The 22,366-nt window shown below is 32.0% G+C and overlaps 1 protein-coding gene across 1 annotated transcript in view; it reads left to right on the top strand.

Moving 5' to 3' along the window:
• The window catches only part of LOC130444448 (trichohyalin), a 132,227-nt gene extending 112,465 nt beyond the window's left edge, over nt 1-19,762 (top strand). The window contains exons 4-8 of the mRNA XM_056779573.1: nt 11,729-11,912; nt 13,493-13,852; nt 13,914-14,129; nt 17,968-18,315; nt 18,441-19,762. Coding sequence (XP_056635551.1) covers nt 11,729-11,912; nt 13,493-13,852; nt 13,914-14,129; nt 17,968-18,315; nt 18,441-19,023 — 1,691 coding nt within the window. The 3' untranslated portion in view covers nt 19,024-19,762. The remainder of the gene's footprint in view (nt 1-11,728; nt 11,913-13,492; nt 13,853-13,913; nt 14,130-17,967; nt 18,316-18,440) is intronic.
• Nucleotides 19,763-22,366: the final 2,604 nt, after the last annotated feature.

Below are 22,366 nucleotides of genomic sequence, written 5' to 3'. Positions count from 1 at the left end.
AAAAAATAGGATTATAAGCTATGCGTCCTGTAGGGTTGCCGTAGTTGTCAAATTCTTCTTCAAAGTAACTCAAAAGGCAATTACATGCTTCTCCTCCTCTCCACGCCAGTTCATATGAAGCAATATGAAAGAACTTGCGTTGAAGTCCGTCCGGAGTCGACTCGTCCCAAGTGGCACACATTTTATCAATATCTTGTCCTGATAAGCTAGATGCACTTGTTTTTCTTTTTTCAGGACACTTTTGCAACTGCTTCCTTTTTGCGTCTCTCGCAGTTCTGGCGCATTCAAACGTTACATCTTTAAAAGGATCGAAAATAATGTTAAACTCTTCATAACATTTTTGTTGCAAAATTTTCGCTACTGTATTCCAAAGTGTTTTGACAACACCTTCTTTATATTCTTCCCCATCACTACGTCTCATGTTGAAAGCGGAATCTCCTAGAATTACGGCCAGCTGTGCGAGAGAAGTTTCCTTGTTCAAAGTGTATTTTCGTTCATCACAAAATTGTTGAAACTGTCGCCACACAGAATCTCTCGACTTTTTCGTATTCAGTGGAGTTAGTTTATCCACTGCGGCGTCTATTACTTGCGTGGAATTCTGCCCAAAACGTAAACTCATTTTGAAATATTTTTTCACGAACAAAACTGTTGTCAATAAGTTACCGTAGATACCAATTCAATGCCAATATGATGATCGTCAACTACGGTATAATTTAAAGAATAACAAATTTTAAACACAGAATTAAGTTTATTTTAAATTAAATTTTTCTCAGGAAATAGTCTGCCAAAATGCCCTCTCGTGCATGTCAAATTATCTCATAATTTCGGCATTACGGCATTGATAAAAATTATCTTTCACTGCGACCACCTAATCCCGCATTAATGTTTTTATTTTCAAGTAACCAAAATGGTGAATGCACCGTACAAAAGATAGCATTGATATGGGTAAGTAAATCTTCAATGTTTCTAGAAGTGAAAGATCTCAAATTTACAATTTTATATGAGTTAGTATTTTGTCGATCATTGGCAAAAGTTTGTGTAAACGCAGGTGGTGACATCACAGCTATGAAACAATTGGAATTAACTACAGTTGCCGAAGCTTACATCGACGATAACATAAATAACAAGGAAGAAAATATGAGGAAGTAATTAACAAAAATATCTGCACTATACAAAATGTTAATAATATTACGAGTACAACAAGTTGTTCTACACTTTTTAGTATCATATTGTATTGTTTTACTATTAGTTGTAATGTGATGCATTAACCATCCTCATGAGCGATGCCATCTTTACTTGCTCATTTATTTATGTACTATTATTAATTGTGAATCTTCAGTTAATTGATTGGAAGAACTTGAAAATTCGTAAGCTTCATGCGAACTTTTTGCCTGTCATCATTTAATAGTTGACAATGAATTTTTATGTGTTTAACAATATCACAAATGCTGCAGAAATGGTAGTCAATCTTGTGTAGTTAATTCACAGTTTTTTAGCAATATTTATTAAGATGAAAAGAATTTAACGGGGAGCTGTATTCTTGATGATTCAATAAGTTTGCCAAAATTTGAGAGTCAAGACTAAATAACGATTTCATGTCTTATCTAAATTGGATAGTAATCGAAGTGATAATAAGAGGTAGTTTAGAATAATGATAGAAAATTTGATTAAGTAGTACTTAAGCCCTTTTGTTTAGTAGTGAAACCGTATTCGTTCGAAGAAATAAATCAAACGAATTTAATTATAATATTTTCAGAAACTCTTTCGTTGTAAGCGCATGGAGGGTTCGTATTTATTTTAAATACTGAGAGAATTAATAAATATTAGTAGATACTTGTACAAGAAAGATTATGGGATGATAATAAGGTTTAGTATAACTTGGCTACATATTATAAAGGATCAATAATCTTAGAAAAAGATTTTAGGGTTATACCATAAAACTCTCTGGCATACAAATTAGCTACAAATAGAATCAAGTAGAAAATATGGGCTACGTAATAAAGAAGCGTCATAGTATTAATTGGTGGTTTTTTAGTCTCATAGTAAAGATTATGTATAGTGCTGGAGCGAGAAACACCAAGAAATGAGTTAGATAACAGATATATACTATCAGGAGCTATTTAGCACTATAAATATTTTTCTCATCGGCAGTTCGATGAAGAATGAAGAATAGTTTTAATAATATCGGATTATTCCAAGCTGATCCCTTTAATGTTCTTTATGTGTTATTTCAAGTGTGAATGACGTAAACCTAAAGTCATATCAAGAATTTTGCAGGAATTGATAGGACATCAAAAGGAAATTTTGAAGATAATAAGTGACACATTATATGCACTATGTGAATGAATTCAATAAGTTAAGCCTAAGCCTAACTTAATTATTTTTCTTTGAATAAGATCTTCAATATTTTGCTTTAGTTGGTAGGAAAAATGAATTTCACATAGCGACGAATATTTAAATCGTCAGCTTTTAATACGAATAGGACAAAGACTGAAGAGTTCTTAGTAGAATTCTAAGAAACCGCATTACTTTATAACTGAGAAACAAAAAGTTTACTCTTAGCAAAGATCGGAGCGCCTGCGAAATGAAAAGTATTCAATGGATGAATAGACATTTTAATTAAAGTTACAGTTGTCTCAGAAATGGAATTGATTTGTGAATTGATGATAAAAATAGCAGCAAAAACTTCTTGTTAACTGATGAAACGTTGGCTTGGTGGTAAGCAGGATTATATCAAGTTGACCAATTACGCCAAAAATGGAAATAATTTGGTGCTTTTCCTGGAACCATAATAGTATTTGGTTACTGTAGTTGCTATTTAACTATGGCAACTCTGGCATTACCATAATAAATTTTGACGTTTTTAATGGCGAATATACAAACCTAAGAACGTGATATCATACGAGTGCTATTTGAGTCGTTTACAGATACTCGAAACATTATTATAATTAAATGCGATGACTTTCTATGATTTTCGTCATGAATTGAATCAATGTGAAGCAATATCTAGAGCCACCATGCTCGCAGGTTTTCTGAATTCATTCGTTGTCGCACTTTGTTATGTGTAAACTGATATAGATCGTTATGTGAGATTAAATATTGCATGAAAATTTGGCTGTCAAACATATTTGCTCGCGTTGGATAACACATAATTTGACAATCGCTCAAAAAAAACTTGAGTTGATTGGTGCAAAAAAATACTGAAAGAATATCAATCGAGGTGTTTCAGAAGAAATCTATGAGAAACTAAATAACAATCTACTGTATCTTTCAAGCTGAGCCAAATCCAAAACAATTGTTGGCGCATGAAGCACTAACGGGAGATGTCGTCAAGGTTCCATTAGAACAACGTAGAACGGTCAATTATGAATGGTACATTAGTATTGTGGAAAATGTGGAATTTTCTGAGGGATAGGAGAAAATCAATAAACGAATACATACAAAACACAAAAATTACGGCAGACGAATGGAAAAGACATTTTGAAAAACTTTATAGTTCCACACACGCTAACGTATCAGCACAGGAATTACCCTACGAAGATGAAAACATCAATGGAATACAAAATAGGATTTTCTTCCTGCATAAAATACAACAAATGATAACCAAGATAAAGAACAGAAAAACCCCAGGCATCGACGAAATAACAAACGAAATGATCAAATATGGAGGCGACACACCATATGATGAACTACAATCCCTCTTCAATAAAATACTAGAGGTCAAAAATGTACCATCTGAATGGATAGAAAGTATTCTGATACCGATTTTCAAAAAGAGAGAAAAAACCGATCCCCAAAATGATCGAGGCATTAGCCTGATGAGTACGGTTCTGAAACTATTCACTAAAATCTTAGCAGAAGAAGTAATGTCTACCGGGATATGTGAAGAACAGCTACGTTTCAAAAACAACAGATCTGCTATAGATGCTATATTTATAATGCTACAAATAACTGAAAAAGCCATAGAGTTTAATAAGGCAGCCTTTATGTGCTTCATTGATCTCACCCAAGCGTTTGATAGGATACGCTTAACTGATGTTATAACTCTACTAAAAAAAGGAACGTTCACCCCAATAAATAAGAGTTATCGAAAAACTTAACACCGATAATTATACCTTTGTGAGAACGGCAAACAAATTAGGCAATGAAATACCTGTGGCAACTGGTATCAGACAAGGGGATAGCCTAAACCCAATGAAATGAAGAAATAAGGGAGATGTGCGATATTCAGGATGTAGTAAGATGGACAAGGAGCCGCAGAAGAGAATGGAGAGACCATGTTGACAGAATGCCAAATGAACGGTTAGCAGAAATTGCAAAGGAAAAGAAACCAGACACAACTCGACCTCCTGGACGACCACCTATAAGGTGGTATGAAAGCTGGTCTTCAGAAGAAGAAGACATTAGTATTTGTTTGTTAGAAGTGTTTGGAAAAATCAAGGAAATTAATTGTACAACACGAATAATTCTCCGTCACAACAATGCGAGCTCTCACACATAAGTTCACAAAAAACGTTTTTGTACAGTCAAAACAACGAATCGAGTCCTTTTTTGGTACCCAATAATTCATTCTTATTTTCGCAGATCAAAAATAAATCGCGAAATCAACGTTGTTCTACACTTGAAGAATTGGTTAATGCGCTCAAATCACATATCACATATCCAATTATAAATATTTATTTTTATTTGTCTAACTCAAAAATTATCTACGAACCCTCGTATATATTTTTCCAAGAAGTTTGCATGTAGTGCAGGTAATGGAAATATGGCTTAGGTAAAAAAGAAGGTATGTATTTTATAATACATAATAATATATAATAAAATATAAAATTGTTTGATTATAATAATAGAAAAAAATATATTGATTAGAATGCGATATGGAACATCGGACAATAGATTATTTCAATAACTTCTCATCTCTTGTAATAACATCAGTTTGAAATACTCTTTAGACATTATTAAACAATATTGGAAGTATAGTATTCTATCCGTTGCTATTATGAAATTCAATCACCGGTATTGTATTGCTTCGAACACTAATCGAGAAATTTTTTGTCTCCTATTTCAATTATAAAATAAACATTTTCTGCAACCGCAATCTGAGCCTTGCACTTCAATTAGATAAAATTGGACAAAACAAAAAGAAAATATTACAAAAAATGTTCACAAAAAGACCAACCGTATACTTCCAGTTCCTGGTTCATTGGATCGTAACAAACAAAGTTCAATAACACTCCATGAAATGATTGAAGTAGTAGGGTACAAAACAAAAAGTGCGTACTCGATATCGCGGTAATATTATATAATACTCTGTTTAATTTGCTGTGACAATTACTACAAAAATCAATTTCGGAAGGATATTCTGACATTGTGAATTGTATCAAATTGTTCTTTATTTTTGGAAGTTTTGTTACAAATAATTTATTTGTTACACGAGAAACCTTCAAATAGATCATCTGCAAAATATGAGGCTAGCACAAGATGCGAAGTTAAGCTGAAAACCTCACATAAAAAAAGAGAAGAACTAGGTATGAAATAGAAGAAAATGTATTGGTTGTTGGAAAGACAATCCACTCTGACAATTTATAATAAACTACTTGTATATGTACAAATCCTGAAACCTGTATGGGATTCAACTATGGGGATGTGCCAGCGAAAGCAGCACCCAAATAATTCAAAATAAAGTGATAAGGAGCAGTTGATGCACCCTGGTACTTTCTAAATAGCGGTCTTCATGGGGACCTGGAGATAGATACAGTAAGGTAGGCATCCACTAAATTCGCTAACAGTTACGAACAGCGTCTCTCGAAACGTGTGAGCATCGAGGCAATCCAGCGCCTCGAACACGAGCTTCTACTGAGTAAGAACCTTAGTTTACAGACACTTATAGTAATTTAGGATTGAACAAAATTGTTTATTGATAGTAATAATGTTAGAGAGATCTTCCAGGTTTCTTCTCAGCCTCTCAACCAATAAATTATTTTCTATTATTTATACGAAACATAATTTTTTATACTTAATAATCCATCTACATTACAATTCACGCTGCTGTACTATTATTATTAATTTGCTCTGACTAACCAACTCTAACTATTGTGCTCTGCGTGTGTGTGTTTTGTGCAGTATGCTACTTGCTTCTAACGTAATAAATACCAAGAGGTTTTGTGTAATACTGTAGGCTATTACCAAATTTATTATAGAAAAAGTTAGTTAGGAAAAAAATGCTACACAAAATAAAATTACTCAAGAAATTTATACTAAAAATGATGGGATTTGTGATTGTAACAAATAAAAAGGTATTACATGGTCTCACTTTTTGGTCACTTCGAAGTTGGAAGCTCATGGATCATGGAAGCATTGCTAGTTTTCTTTATACAATAAAAATGAAGTGAAGGTCTAGGTAAAAATGTAACATAATGCTTGGTGATTCTTATTTTTCCTGTGTGACAACTTTTCCAACAATGCATAGATGATTTGAATCGAAATTTGGAAAAGACCACAAAACGCATACACGTTTTTCTTTAAACATTGTAGAATACCAAAAATTTTTTACCACGAGCCGCCACTATTATGACAGGCGATATCTAATTATATCAAATGAAAATGAAGTGTCTATATTTTGCTTTTCTATAATAAGCTTTCATATGTCAAGAGGAAATTGAGGATGTCTTCATGTAAACAACACAATAACTGATATCTACTGAGCAATATTTCCAAGCAGCTATTTTTATGCTGATTCCTTTACTCTACCTCTGACCTATTTATTGAGAAGAACAATGTTTTATCATAACGTCACAATATAGTTAGCTAGTAGGTAACAAATCTGAATTTAAGCTTGCCGTATTAGTCACAGGCAGGAGTAAAGGAATCAACCAAAAGGGATATGTTTTAGATCTGCAAGTAAAACGTGTATTCCCTGATAATATTTTACGATTCAGTTCGCATGTATAAAATGAACTGATGGATCAATTTGGATGCTAAGAAAAGTGGAAAAAAAATATGAGGAAGGGAACTAGGAATTGGGATCAAAACATGTAATTAGGAACTAGATAATTTAAACTATCATGTCCAGTCTTCAAAGACAAAGCTATTACAACCTATCTAACGATACAGATAAAATTTATGTTACCGACAAGTTAACTAGTAATTCATTATTATCGCATTTCTCGTCAGAACTCATTCGTATTTTGATCGCGATGATGGACCTCTTAAACCCCAATAACAAAATGGAGGCCTCTGTTGATTGAAAGATATTATTACATCTCACGCAAAGCTAATACAATTTTTGTGATTCTCGTTGCTCAAAATTAATTAAAAATAAATATAATAAAATTTTTGTAAGCTTTTGGGTATATTAATATGATGGTGCATTATATTATTCTTGGGTTCAAGTCATATTTTTTAACATATTTTTGTTAATCAGAAACATCTATTGAATTTTGTTCACGTATTATTAATTTGAATTTGTGGCTGCAACCCTAGATTATTTTAACAGTTTCAAACAATTTAACTACCTGTCTCCCTTATAATTTAAATTTATCAATCTCATGTTCGCAATGGAAACTATGGACATTGGTCATTAATATTAGAACAAAAAAAAAACATCAACTAGCTTTCGTTTTGTTTCAAATTACTGACATTTTTCAATCAAGTACACACAATTAAGTTTATAAAAAATAGTTCAAAGGTTATTTACAGTCAATACCAACTTGTTCAAGGTAATTATATATTCAAAAAGAGATTTTTTCATTCACAACTGGTCATTATAAAATACTTACACGCAATTGTTAATTTGTTTTTTCAAAGGTTGATAGTCCGACTGTGTATAAAGAATATACTATCGGATTTTTATGAGCTCTTCCTATAATTTATTTGAATATTGGTTCAAAAATCGTGAGTGATTTAACCAATGTTCATTTTTAAGATATCGTTGTGAAAAATTCGGTATATTAGATTGATTACACTAACCAAGAAAATAAAAACTATTTTATCACGCCACAGTTTGATGATATATCAATAGTTTTTTAATAATCTTGAAAAAATTGAATTTTTAAACTAATTTATTTTGAATTGAAAAGCTTTGGGGATAATACTCTGCGGCAGTATGTTCCTCAGTTGAGCTTTATTAGTACAGGTAAAATAAGATTGCGGTTACTGAAAAAAGCCTAGCAACTCTTAATAAAATAAAAGGAAGGGGTTTTCGAAATTTTGGGATTGTAACTAAAAAAAATTTTGAAACTCGAATAACTCGAAAACTAAGAAGAACTCCAAAATTCGACAAAAAATATAAAGCACAAAATTTTATTTGCGATTCAAAATAGTTTTATAATGGAAATTTTGAGGTTAGGAAAAAATTGAAACTTTTTATGTACAGTCCCGGCAGTTTGTGTCTCATAGTTTCAAATTATCCACAATTCAAAATGTTTGTGAGTACGTACACTCATTTTATGGTGAAAATTTTGAGGTTAGGAAAAAATGCTTAAAGACCAGTTTGTGAAGAATTTGGTGCTGTACATTTTTTGCTTCAACACTTTTTTCGATTTCCTCGTAGTTTTCTAGTTATTCGCGATTCAAAATATTTTTGGGTGTATCATACGTTTGAAGGTGAAGATTTTGAAATTAGGAACAAATACTTGAAATACTTTTTTGTAGAAAATTTTGTCATGTACATTTTCTGTTGCGACAGTTTTTCTCGAATTCTTCATAGTTTTCGAGTTATTCGCTTTTAAACATTTTTTTAAGTTTCAAGTCCCAAAAGTTTGAAAATCCATGACCTTAATTTTGTTAAGTTGCTAGACTTATTCAGTATCCTAAAATATTCCAGAACCTAGAAAATCTAAATCGCCCAATTTAATGTAAAGTTTTAGCCTAATTTGCCTGTACTGTTATAAGGTTTGAATGTATTTTGTACACTTAAATGTGTGCTATGTTTGGCGTTATGTTTCGAATTTTCCATTTAACTGCAGTTTATTAAACATGGTGCATACTATATTTTTCTAATAATGTTTCTTATTGTAGATATTTCAACGGTTGAAGAATTGCTTTGATTGAAAACTAAGTATAATTTTTTCCATATTTTTGCGGTAACTCCTTACGTATATTGGTATATAATAAGATTTATTACGAATTTTATCTTCAGTATTGACAAACAGTACATAATTATCAACGACTTGCTTAAATAACGGAATAATTAGCCGTTATCAAAAGTTTTTGTCCAACCCATTTTTCAAAATCCATTAATTATATATTCAAATGGAATAAATTTCTCCTATGTAATGATATATCACTTTTCATTGTGTAATAGTGTTGTTATTACGTACAAACCTTTTGGGTGGGTACAGTCAATTTAGAGGTTGTCCAAGATGTAATAGTAAAATAAACGGAACAGATAATAATTTGAGGGAGCCAGACCAGGTGAATATAGAGAATGAACAGTTTTGTGGAAAGTAATAGATCTAGCAAATAAAAACAAGACATTTTTTTCCTTATTCATTTTTGCTTTTCAGTTTAGTTTCCTTCCAAGTATATACACTTTTTCCAACGTTCTTCGTATCTTTTTAACCAAATAATAGTTGTCTTTCTCCTCAAAATAGTCGTTTACGTATGCGATAATCTGATGGAAATCTCGGTTCAGACAAGGAAACAGAATAAAGTCGCAAAGTCGCTGAGTGCTAATTCAGGTGAAAACAGTGGATGGTTTTTGGTTAAGTAATTCTAAGTGCAATTCGTAAATTGTCCTGAAGGCAAAGCACTTTCTTTTTTTTTAAATCCTATTGCTTCTCCTGTTATTGTTGTACCTCATTGTAGATCATCGATGAACACAATCCCATGACTATCCCTTAAAAAAAACAGTCAACTTTTCCGGTCAAGGAAACCATCTTTTCCTTTCTCTGAGCAAGTTGTTTTGTCGATTCAGGAGAGTAGTGGTTAATTCAGTTATGAATCCATGGAAAAAATAATCCAACTCATTCTGCTGAAACCACGTCAAGAAGGCCTGGGAAAAGATAATTCAAAAACTTTTGATCCAATGCAATCTAACTCGCCGATATTTTACACAATGTATTTCCGAAGTGTTAACTTGCCTGTAAAATTTCTTCCTTAACTGATTCTCTGAAGAAAACGAAAGGTGCATTCAAATGGACTGATGCTACAGAAAGTATATTATATGCGATAGAAACAATATAAACATGCAATAATTATCTAATAGTACTGCATTACCAATCTAAACAGAAGGGCATAAATAAAGTACAACAATACGACTTCTGCAATGCCGCTATCGAGTGACATATCCAAAGTTTAAATTTAGTTCCAAAACCAGAAAAAGTACCACTTCTTTTTTAGTACGTCTATGTATTAATTTAAGAAAACATCTGATCTACGTCAGAATAGCGGCCGTGGAGTCAACAATTGATTTTCCCGTATGTACCTCTTTCAGTTTTTCTTGACTTTTCTTTGGTGGCGTGAGTTGTTTTGGATTGTTTTTTTCTGTTTTATGATGCTACAGTGTTATAGTGCTTTTTTTTTCTAAATAATCGATGAAGATTACACCTTTTGAATCCCAAAATACTGAGATCATAACTTAACTGACCGATAAAAAGATACTTTAGAGAAATCCATTGTATTTGTATACATATCCATGGAAAAATTCAAATGGATCGCATTCGAATTTTACAAACATTTGTTTCAATCTCGAATGCGAGCGGACTTTAAATTAGTATCAAGAAATCGTGGCACTCACCTTGCAGATAACTTTTTGATTCAGCTTAGTAAAATAAATGAAATTATAGGACATTGCATTGGGCTATTGCATAAGTGTAACATAATTTGTATGGACTACTATGTATTTATAACAAGCGAAGGCAGACATAGATGGCCCCCCTCTGCTTCTCTTTACAAACAGCTGCTCCGATTAAATATGCACGGAATCCTACTAGTGATCGGGATTTTAAACGGTCAACTTGGACACGATCTCCACACCATGGGCATCCTGGATGATTCGGAGTGCTGCTGGTGTAGGGGGAAGGATGAAACTGCAGACCACGTCATCTGTGAGTGACCAGTACCGACATAAGCGCGATGCAAATAATTGGGCAAACCTCACAGCTTTCCTAATGACATCAAAAGGTTCAAACATGAGCGCCTGATCGGCTTTTCAAAGGACATCGGTCTTTACTAATGTCAAGTGTGTCACGACTGACCTATCAGAAGGCCTATGTGTTTAACGGCCGTTGGCCGCTCACAACGTCACTATGAACTATGTATTTACGATTGTTTATTAACTCCAAGTGTCAATAATCATTTTATTGTTAAAAGAGATTTGTAACTGTCTATATAATTACTTGAAATTTGCATGTTAATTATTTTCACTAGCTAAAAGCGTTGATTTACAAATAAAGGAGAAAAATATTTTGCAATAATAATTTCTTCATTGCGTTATTGCTAGCATGCACGTTAATGGGTAGAAGGACATTAACTGAATAATAGCACAATGTCATTTATAATATCTATTACTGTAGAATAATGAAAACATATTAAACAGTGTCTTTCTGTTCATAATTCTGACTATTACTGAAATTGATTGAAATTTCAATTATTATTCATAATTCTATCTAATAAATGTTGACACATTCATAATATTTGAACAAACATATATTTGAAATTTTGTAAAAAAAGTGTAATTGTGCTTATTACATAAATAATAGACATGATAATGGTATTGTCATTTCAGATGAAGATTGGAATGGAGATCCAGCAGAATCAACAATATATTTAATGCACCAACCCGCTCAAATAGCTAGCTCAAAACAAACCAGAGACAAGTCTCCAGACAATAATCAAAGGTTCTCCAGATATGCAGAATCTCACTCACCAAAATATGAAGAGTTGAACTTTAGATCAAGTAAAAATGTCAGGTCAGTTCTAATATAACATTATTTTGAACTTATAGCATAAGGTTCATGTCGTAATTGATGTTGGATAAGCAAATTTTTCTATTCATCTATTGGAAGTTTTCAACTAATTTGTTATTTACTCCTCTCAATTATCATCTCATAATTGATCCAATCTTTTTATTATTTTGCATTATTACTACTATTTCTGACTAAAACTTTCTCCTTGTCACTTAACAGCTGTTTCTCCAGTATTCCCTTCCCGTTGCTGACATTTTATTCTTAGATACAATCCCTATCGTTTTTTCAGTCTTTCAGTACTTACTATAGTGTTAAATATTTTTTGTTTTTTGTTTCTGGTTACTTAATAACTTCTATATATAATATTCAATATTTTCTCTATGTTTTCAAAATTATTCAACCCTCTATGTCCGTCAAAATGCTATCGAAATGCACGAAAATGTGATTTTCTCATCCTCCAGCCTGCCAAATGATGTTAGTAATAACAATAACGAGTTGAGCCATACTAAACAATTTTTCGATGGTATGTATGCCTGTCCCGTATGTTCCTCAACCAGGAGATTTGTTTTCTTCCTACTTTCCTCTATTTGGATCTTATTTATAAGTTAAAGAGCCCGTCAACGATTTTCTCTAAAGACATCACCGAGAAATGACGTTTTTCGGCATTTAACTATTGTCAAAAGTTTACCAACTGCATTTGTATTTGTCCTGTTTAAAATCGCTTCATTTCCTTACATAGCCACTCTTGGTATTTTTAGCATCCTTGTGTAACCAAACTTCAAATGCTTCTATAAGGTTAATTGTGGTGGCTTTTAGTTATCAGACTCCAGTTCCTTACGAAAGGCGAAACTTAATATGACATTTAAAGATGCTCCCCTTCATGAACATATTTTATGAGATTTGAGCGACCCAAGAGATCATCGCACAAAATAACGATGTTAACTCTTTTCCATTGAAAGCTTATTCAAAGACTTTGATGAAATATAGTTCAATAACAAAGGAGACATGACACAGACTTTTCGATCACCACCTTGGATTTGACGTTCATCTGTTTTCTATTGATTCGAATGACCTCCTTCTGTTGCCAGTACATTAGATATGTCTTTTCGATCAACAGTACGAGTCACTTTATATAAATTTATAAGCTTTTCGTGATGAACTCTGTCGAAAGCCTTTTCGTAATAAATAAAATCTTTACGTTGGTCGCGACAATTTAGGGGGGAGAATATTCAGAGAAAACATTGATACTCTGGTACCAAAGGCGTTTCTGAAAGCTGCGTCTCGTCTACATCATTTTTACATTTAATTCTTATTGATGTATGATGTGAGGAAAAAATTTGTGTGTAGGGTTCATCACACTTATCGATATGTGGTCGTAGATTTTTGTTTTTTGGAGAATTGTTGTAAATATCGATTTTAGCCATTTTTCCGGTACGTCCTCCGTGTATCATTAAAAGGTTTAACGGTGATTTGGAGATTTTTTCCGTTCATAATTTGAAGTAGTGTTACTAGATTGTCATGATGTCCAACAAGTGGATCATAGAATAATTTTTGATAACTTTTCTTATCAATGTTCATTACAGAGATGAAACTCAAAAGTATCTGGAAAAACCAATTTCCAAATACGCTGACAACAAATTTTTGGAGCGTCAGAAAAGTTTGGAAAAGGAAATGTTCGCTCACAAAAAGTTCGTAGATCGACAGAGAAGTTTAGAAAAAGACGTGGGTATTCAAAGGAGTTTTGAGCAAGATAGACGTTCGGGAAATTTCGAAAAGTATGGTGAAAAAAGATATTATTATCAAGGAGAAGATTCTAGAGAGAAATTTGACAGGTTTTATGAATCAGAAAAATCTCGACAGGCGAACGATGATTTTTCTCCCCGAAAGGAGAAATCAAAACAACAAAAATACTTTGAAGATGATGGTTTCGATGAAAATATGAGGTAATTATCCATTATAACTCATTTTTGTTTTTCGCGTATCTTATGAAATTACTCTTTTTAGATACAGAAATAAATCGACAGATTTTGAAAGAAATCGATCTCGTTATACTTACGAGGAAGAAGAATATTTTGACAATAGACAGTATAAAGAAGAATCAGCAGCACCGAAAATTCGACAAAGATATCCATCAGACGATTCCAAATTCTACAAAGGAACATTCAGGTCTGATGGAAGTGATCCAAAAAGTCCAACAAGAAGTTCCCCTGATGATTCTAGGTTAGTAAATGTCTACTGTTGCCATACACCCTAAAGTTCATATGATCAGTCGGCTAGAAGTGTCGGAATTTCGGTAAAAAATTCGAGCTTATCTATTATAAGTAGCATGACACATACCTAGGAACAAATAAGAAAATCCTAAACTGAACATTTAATTGCTCATCTTGACGATTTTCAATGAGTTTCACGAAAGGATGGTATTACTTATTTAGAAGGATTAGTTCCAAAACCGTTTTGAACACACTGAAGACAGATTCCTCCTAACTCCCGACATATATAAAGTTATTGTTTTCATAGTTGTAGGTATTTGTTATTTAATATATTACGGAAAACTGACAATATATACAGGCAGTTCTATAAAAAAGCTAAATTATTTTGGAGTATATACCACGTATATAAATGAAATATAAAATAAATCAAAATTTTAGCAGGCTACGTTTCACATTGTTAATATTAGTATGTATATTTTGAGCTCGAGTAAAAATAATTTGGAATAGGAAAATAAATTTCATTACACTGTCTAAATTAAATCATAACGGAAAAACTGTTTATCGAGTGTCGATTTCTTTGAACCCAATTACAATAAAAAATTCTCTACACCAAATAAGTTTGGGAAGTAAGTAAATGAAGGGAGGCAGACCATGTCAGTTGAGATAATAAATCGTATATGGCTGATTTTAGAGCAAAATCCGTGTGAGGATAAATCGTTGATAAGCGCTCAATAGAATCTATTATACAACTAAACAAATTAACACACGAAAAAGTAGTGAAAAATAAAAGCTCTTGTGAATCATGTATAAAAATAAAAAAAAAACATCTTCCTGACCTCGGATCATAGTTTCCGAAAAGCCCTATTGATCGATGTAAATATGAACTATTTGCTAAAAGCACGTTTGAAATTTTAATGCCATCGAGTTTTTTATTATCATTGAGTAATCTCTTATAGTACAGGAGGTGTCAATCTAAAAAGTCCCCTCGCACCGTACATGTAATTTTTTTTATGAGAATTAATAGTTCACAACTATAGGAATTGAAAACGAGATGTTTGCGTGGATTTGCATAGCCGAAAAATAGATAAATGTTTCTCTCTCTTGGTATGAAATGGTTTGCCTAGAGTGTATTCGATAAAAATTTCATTTTCCTCCAAAAAAAATTTAGGGAAACGAAAGTTTTTTGGCCGGGAGGGTTAGGCAAGCCTTTTTTAGTGTGTAATTAAAGAGAAAATTTCTCCCTCATTACGTAACATGTTTTTGTTTATTTTGTTCGTTTTAATTCTACTTCAAGATTATCTTGGTTGGCAAGCTCAGAAACGGCCGGAACTATCCAGTAAACCAGCTTAAAATCCATTGAATCCGAACTCATTTTTAATACAGAGAATTAAAGTCAATGAATATAAACTAGAATAAATGTTTCTCTGTGGAAATACTATTGTTTCATGGTGATTATAATTTAATATACTCTGCTAATATTTTTTTTATAAAATCACATTTTTATATTTTTCTGTACATAATGAAGTTGCTGTAGGGGTAAGCTCCTTGAACTACGATAGTTTCTATACTTTCCGTAATTTTTATGATTGTAATAAATATTTCTATTCGATTATTACAAATACAGAATGTTTCTGAGCCCGCAAACCAAGATAATCTTAACGAAGCCATTAAAATGAACAAAATAAAAAAATAATGTTACGTAATGAGGGAGAAAGTTTCTCCCTCATGACACACAAAAAGGCAATTTGTTTGCATAAATTTTTTCTAAGAGAAATAGAAATTTTTTATAGAATTTACTTTAGGCAAACCATTCAATACCATTTATCTATTTTTTGATAATCAAATTTTATAAACATTTTTTCGGCTTTGCGAATCCACGCAAATCTCTTGTTCTCTAATCTTATAGTTTTGAACTATCAATTTTTAAAAAAAATGCATGTACGGTATTAGGATACTTTTTGGTTTGATAGTACTCATTCCATGAGATGGAATACTTTCAGGATAATATTCCCATAATTTCTCTTGAGTTTCTTCAACTGTTTTACTTCGTTCAAAATAATGTTCAAGTAGTACTCGAAATTATTTTCTCTTAATCAACCAAAAAAATTTACTTTAAATTAGTATTGAAATATTATATATCTAAGTAAAATTTTGGCATAAATATGGTGATAATACAATCACCGTGACGAGAATATTTTCAAGTTTTGAAAAGTTATTCTTCCATCAAATTGTCATTGTGAATTATACCAAGACGCATACTTGGCTAAGAAATAATTTCTTCAAATTATTTTGTGATAAAATTGCTAAGAATGAATCATAACTTCACATTTACTACTGAGGAAGTTTAATTTTTCATTCTTCTTCATTCCTGAATAATGTCTTTTTAAAATTTATAGAAACAAAATTACTAATCGTTTAGTATACTGAAAAAGTGTTATTTCTCACGAAGAAAATAGATGAATTTTTAGGTTCATACAAACTATTAATTTGATTATAAGACTCTTCGGCTAGAAGTGGTAGATCGTTATATTAAGACATTAACATTATTTTTTTTAATGTTTCGATAATAAATAATCAGTAGTAATATATTCAGAAATAAAAAGAAAACGACACAAACCCACGGATCAAACTATTCTCTCAAAGAAATCTAAAATCGTTTGACTTGAGTTGCCGGTTCCTAAAATGCGAACCGTTCAATGTACTATTCATCTATTCAATCGTTGGTGTTGTAAATTTCCACAGATTTTCTGTACCTCTCACCAGCCAAATGGCCGACTACAGGTAATAATACAGCTGCAGCTGTACTCTCCCGACTACCTAAATAAAAAAATCTATCAGACTCTCTGAAAAGTTGTTTGTTTTGTAGTCTTTCTTGTTCCTCTCATTTTAGTCCGGGAGCCAGCAACAGATATACACGACCAAGTTCCTCGTAAGAGATAATTAGTAGAATGCATCAGAAAGTTGTATGATAAAGTCTAGTGAACGTCAGCTGCGGCTCGGTGGGTGCTGTTGCTATCCCAATATCTCGAGGAAAAAAAATCAGCTGACTATACTATAGTATAGATACGTCAGTTCGCGCTTCGAACATGGACAAAAAAATTATATCAGTGATTTTGTGTCAAATAAAAATTTTATTAATAATAGCTTATATGTAAATGTGAATAAATATATAAGTTAGCTGGCTATATCTCGGTGGAAAAACTTTGGATGTTATTTCGTAGGAGTTAAGCGGAAGCATCTGAAGCTGACCAGGTTTTCCTCGATTCACTGCTAGCTGGTTTTTTTATATATTACAGCATTATATTTTCTATCAGCTCACATATTTTCAGCTGGGAGGAAATGTCTGAATTTCTTTTTTTTGTTGTGCGTGGGAGGCTACTACCACTTATCCCACCCACCGAGCCGCAGCTGACGTTCACTAGGTTTTATTACATAACTGATGCATCTCACCAATTAATTTTCGAAAGGAAATAATTAACCGAATTTTCACCTGGCTCCCGGACTATTTCAATCCATGTCCCCCTAAATCCACTACAATTTCAGGGACAAACTTAAAATATCCCTCAATCTACATGCACAAACAATCCAATAAACATTCCATTTATTTTACCATATAGAATTAAAAGTAAACTTACGCGAATTAATTAAAATTACTAGTATCAAACTATATGATATTATTACTAAGTATTTATTATGAAAAACATGATGTTTTATCAACTGCACCTTCTAATAGATTTGAAAATCGATTTAAGAGTTTTTATTCAGGGACCACGTTTTACGATAGTTTCTAAGACAAATATTTTCTTAACTATTTATTATAATGATCTATCTTATTATTTCCTTTGTAGATATTATACAGAACCAGAAATAAAGCCTAGATCCCTTTCTCGGCCTTCCCAGAAAGACAACTATTCTAAATCTCGCAGTGACCGTGAAGAAAAATCTGTAAGATCACAAGAACTTTTTGAAGATCATAGAAAGATAGGGCAATTCAGATCGCCTACTCCTAGTTCGGATGATATAAAAGCTCCTAGTGACAGATTTAAGAATGCTAAGGAAAAATTCATGTTAATGGAGAGAGAAAGATTGGAGATCGAAAGAAGAAGACCAGAACCTCCAATTTCTCCAACTAACGTTAAAGAAAAACCTTTTTCTAAGAGGTATAATGATTCTGATTATCCAAATGATAGAGAAAGGTATGTTATAGTATTTTTTCTCCATCAGTATCTTGAACAAATGACAATGTAAGCATATCGCAAACTATGTTAATCATCTTTTAACATTATGAAAAATTTCATTGATATTAAATACTTTGTTTTAGATATTTCAACGATCACAGAGGACACCATTTAGAAGATCCAAAACCTACTCCAGCACCAAGACACATCTCCGAAGAAGTTCGTTACAGAGAACGAAACAGAGAAATGCATCGAGACAGGGATCCTCCAATGGACAGATATCGCCAAACTGACAAATTCGATCCAAAAAGACGATCAATGTTTTCGTTAATCGAAGAAGAGCACAGAAAAAATTCGAATGAAATAGCAAAGGAATTGAAAAGGCGATCGTACATGGACAGTGGAGGATACGATGAAGACATTGAACGATTGAATCGAGATCGAGATAGACATTTTCAAGAATTACCGGAATCTGACAGATTTTTAGATGGTTACTCAAAATCTAGTATAGAGATTGATAAAGTTGGTGAGATGAAATTTGATCAAAAGTTCATTAAAAACCAGAAACAAGTTAAGAATTCAGCCGGATATAGACATAGCTATGTCGAACCGAAAATGAGAATGGATAAAAATACTAAGAAACATTTATCGGAGATGTTGCACAGAACGAACAGTTCTGTAGGAAATAATGGACGTGTAGGAATAGCCAGCGTTCATCCATATTAGTAATAAAAGGAATTAATAACTGATGTATGAAATTTTTGGTGACGGTCTGGAGTCGATAAATGTGTTTGTATATTATTTATACTAAGTTGTTAGTACTTGCCTGAACACAGGTAACTGCTCAAGAGTATTTATAAAGAAATTATTGTTTTGGGCATACGTATCTTTGAGAGATTAGTCAGAGAAATGTCAGTTTGGGTAAATAATGAGAAAATTGCATAAGTAATATAAATATCTGAGTGCTTCCAAAGTTTCCTTATGTTCATTAACTGCATTGTTGGTAAAATATATGTTTTTCTGGAAATGATCAAACTTCAGTTTGATTGTATGTACTTACATAATTCAAAAATTAGAGAAATTCGAATTCGCCAAGCTCTTACCTCATAGTTAATCTCCTTCTGAACTCTTCTACTTCAACTTCATTGCAGATCATACAATAAAATCAGTCCAATCAATATAAAAATATAAAGGTGTGCAGGTATTAAATTTCTCTTGAATTGTATTGAAATTTGAGCTTAAACTACACAAAAATATGGAACATACCTTTGATGAGGTTGAGTTTTTCATAATAACACATTATGAATTCACTATTTAGAAGCTTTGAGCATTGGGAAGCAAATTAAATGTCCGTGCCACCCCTACTACACTCTTTATTAAGTTGTACGGTTGGAATTGATACAGGAATTTGGAATTTGATGCTTATTGTGATGTGTCTGGAGAATCAAACCAAGGTTTCTTTTGTACGCTTTTTATGAGAACATGGTTAAAAATTTGATACCTTCCGGTTCAATAGGAAATAGACAAATTCAATTAAGAAATAAGTAGTAGCTTCAGAAAAATATGGTACGGTTTACATACCTATAATCAAACTAGAGTTAAAGGAATTAACATATGAAATGATCGACAATATTAGAGTGGAACTGATTTGTTCTTACGCTTAGGTACGCAATAATAAATGGAGAAAATTGAATTACCGGAACCCATGATAACAGTTCAAATTAGTAATAATAGCGTCACTTAGTTGCTTAATCATCTTAGCAAAATATCATGATATTGTTGTTGATATTGATCAATCAAAATGATCAAAGAATGATCAATAGATGTAGTGTACAGATCAAATTTTGTTTTATTGATCAAAATAGTTTCAAAATATTGATAGAATCAGTGTAATAACGAATTTATTGTTTTGAAATAGGCATCTATTTTATCAATGATTACTACATTCGATTCCTCTTCCTTTGGTGAAAACAGCCAGATCTGGAAAATGTGTTGGGTGCGAGAGCTAATTGAATTTTTCTATTGCTTTTATCAAATTGAACGTGGTATGAGGCATTGTTTTGGCGATAAAGGATAGTCTCTTCTGCATAGGGCTATAACCTAGTCCATTATTACGTTTCTGCTAGATTCAGACTATAGTGTTGAATACAGGTTCCATCCACGATCACATCGATTGTATTTTCACTTAAAAGCTCTATTTAATGCTCCAAATCATCAGATTAATGTTGTTTTTTTTTTCATTGCCAGGAAACGCAGCATTCTTTGGAAAGAATCGTTTTTAGGTACAAAGAATAATGTAAAATTCATATATCTTCGTAATGCATACTATCTTCAAACCGCGATTCTAAGAACTTTATACTCTTGAAGATGCAAATGCTTGATCATATTCGACGCTCTTAAAAGCAAGTTTAAGTTCGGTATATTGGTCAGTTATGGTGGATTTTCCTAGAGAAAAGTCACTGTTATACTTCCCATAACAAGCCTTCATCTCAACGGTATAGTTTGGTTCAAATGCTTAATCAGAACAAAGAACTCTTTTTACTATTCTTTTTAACTATCATTTAAATGTTGGTATAACGAGGGAAAATATAAAAATGGAAAAATATTAAGTCATTGAATCTTCAAGTGATAGTACAGGAGCTTTTTATCTTATATAGTGGACAAGGAAAAGAAGATGCTTATACAAATTAAAATTAATTATGAAAGAAAACTACTTTGGGGAGGCTAATATTATATGAAATTATTAAGCTAATGAATTAGGTATAATTCTATTTCAAAAGAGATAACAATGCATTTTCCAATATTCTGATCAAAATTAATGAGATGAGATTGTCTCAAAATTAAGCGTTTGTTTTTCTACAAATTTCACATTTGTCTTAAAGTTGACAGAAACTAATTTACTTTACTTTTCCTTCAAAAACTGAGTTATAACGTTTTTATTGTTGCTATTACCCCAATTGAAGTATGGTAAGATTCATTGCAGGAAACCTTTGGCACGAATAAAATAATACTCTTGTGATTTCTTGAAGAATCAAGGAAGATAGTTCAGAATTATTAATTTCAAATGAATTTGTTTGGATTCACTCCTTTATATGGTTAATTAGAATAGTTCTACGAAAAATATCTTTTCTATACAACAAGTGAAAGGTTAGCAGAACCAAGAAAATCTTGACACTCACGGATAATAGGTTCAAAACTGGTGCTTCTCGATTCTTGTGAAATGTAGAGGTAGGTTTGTCTGGATAAAGTATTTTGACGTTTAAACATTGTAATAATAGACGTATGTCTATTAAGAAAATTGCATGAAATTTTCAACAACGCTTCATATTATCCTTTTGTTAGGTTAAATGTATCTGTTATAGAATCTACTTTCAACAGAGCCTCAATTCCTTAAAGAAAGAAATAGAAAGATAGGAAACATATCTCAAATAATTTTATTTAGATCAATAAAATTTATTTTGATGATTGTGATCACGTGAAGGTATATCGTTGAATAAGTATATTATCAAAATCTATCTTCTTCTTAACTTATTTTTCATCAAAGTATACCATATCATCTTTATTCCAATAGTTTATATTTTTTAAATATAGATATGCGCTGCTTTTGATATTAGAAGCAAAAGAAAACCTCCTGGTGTTAGCCGTGAAACTCGCGAAAAGGATTGAACGTAAACATCGGGTATGTTGTATCAAAAAAGGATACACGCGCAAGTTACTTCGTCACCTAATATCTTCATCGATGTTTTTTTGATTTTTTAATTATTGAAATGTTATCTTAGTAAGCAAAATTAATGGAGCAGCAGCTTCTACGTCCTTTTCTTAATTGGTATCTCGTACGTATTGAGCTGCGAAGACATGTGAGTGTGGAGTTGTATTAATTTGCATTTGGATTCAAATGGAGTTTTTTAATAATCGGATTTCGAAGAATAATATTTGCACTCGTGTAATAATTAATTATGTTTTGATTTTATTTGAGGTTTTATGTTTAGAAAGAAAATGTAGCATTGATGGCAACAATGTCTCTGGTGGGGTGAATAGGACAGAATTTTTTTATAAATCGCTAATTTTG

The sequence above is a fragment of the Diorhabda sublineata genome, chromosome 5 (assembly GCF_026230105.1).
Source record: "Diorhabda sublineata isolate icDioSubl1.1 chromosome 5, icDioSubl1.1, whole genome shotgun sequence".
Lineage (NCBI taxonomy): Eukaryota > Metazoa > Arthropoda > Insecta > Coleoptera > Chrysomelidae > Diorhabda > Diorhabda sublineata.
Note: the sequence above shows the minus strand (reverse complement) of the source record. Positions and strands in the feature narration are given on the sequence as shown.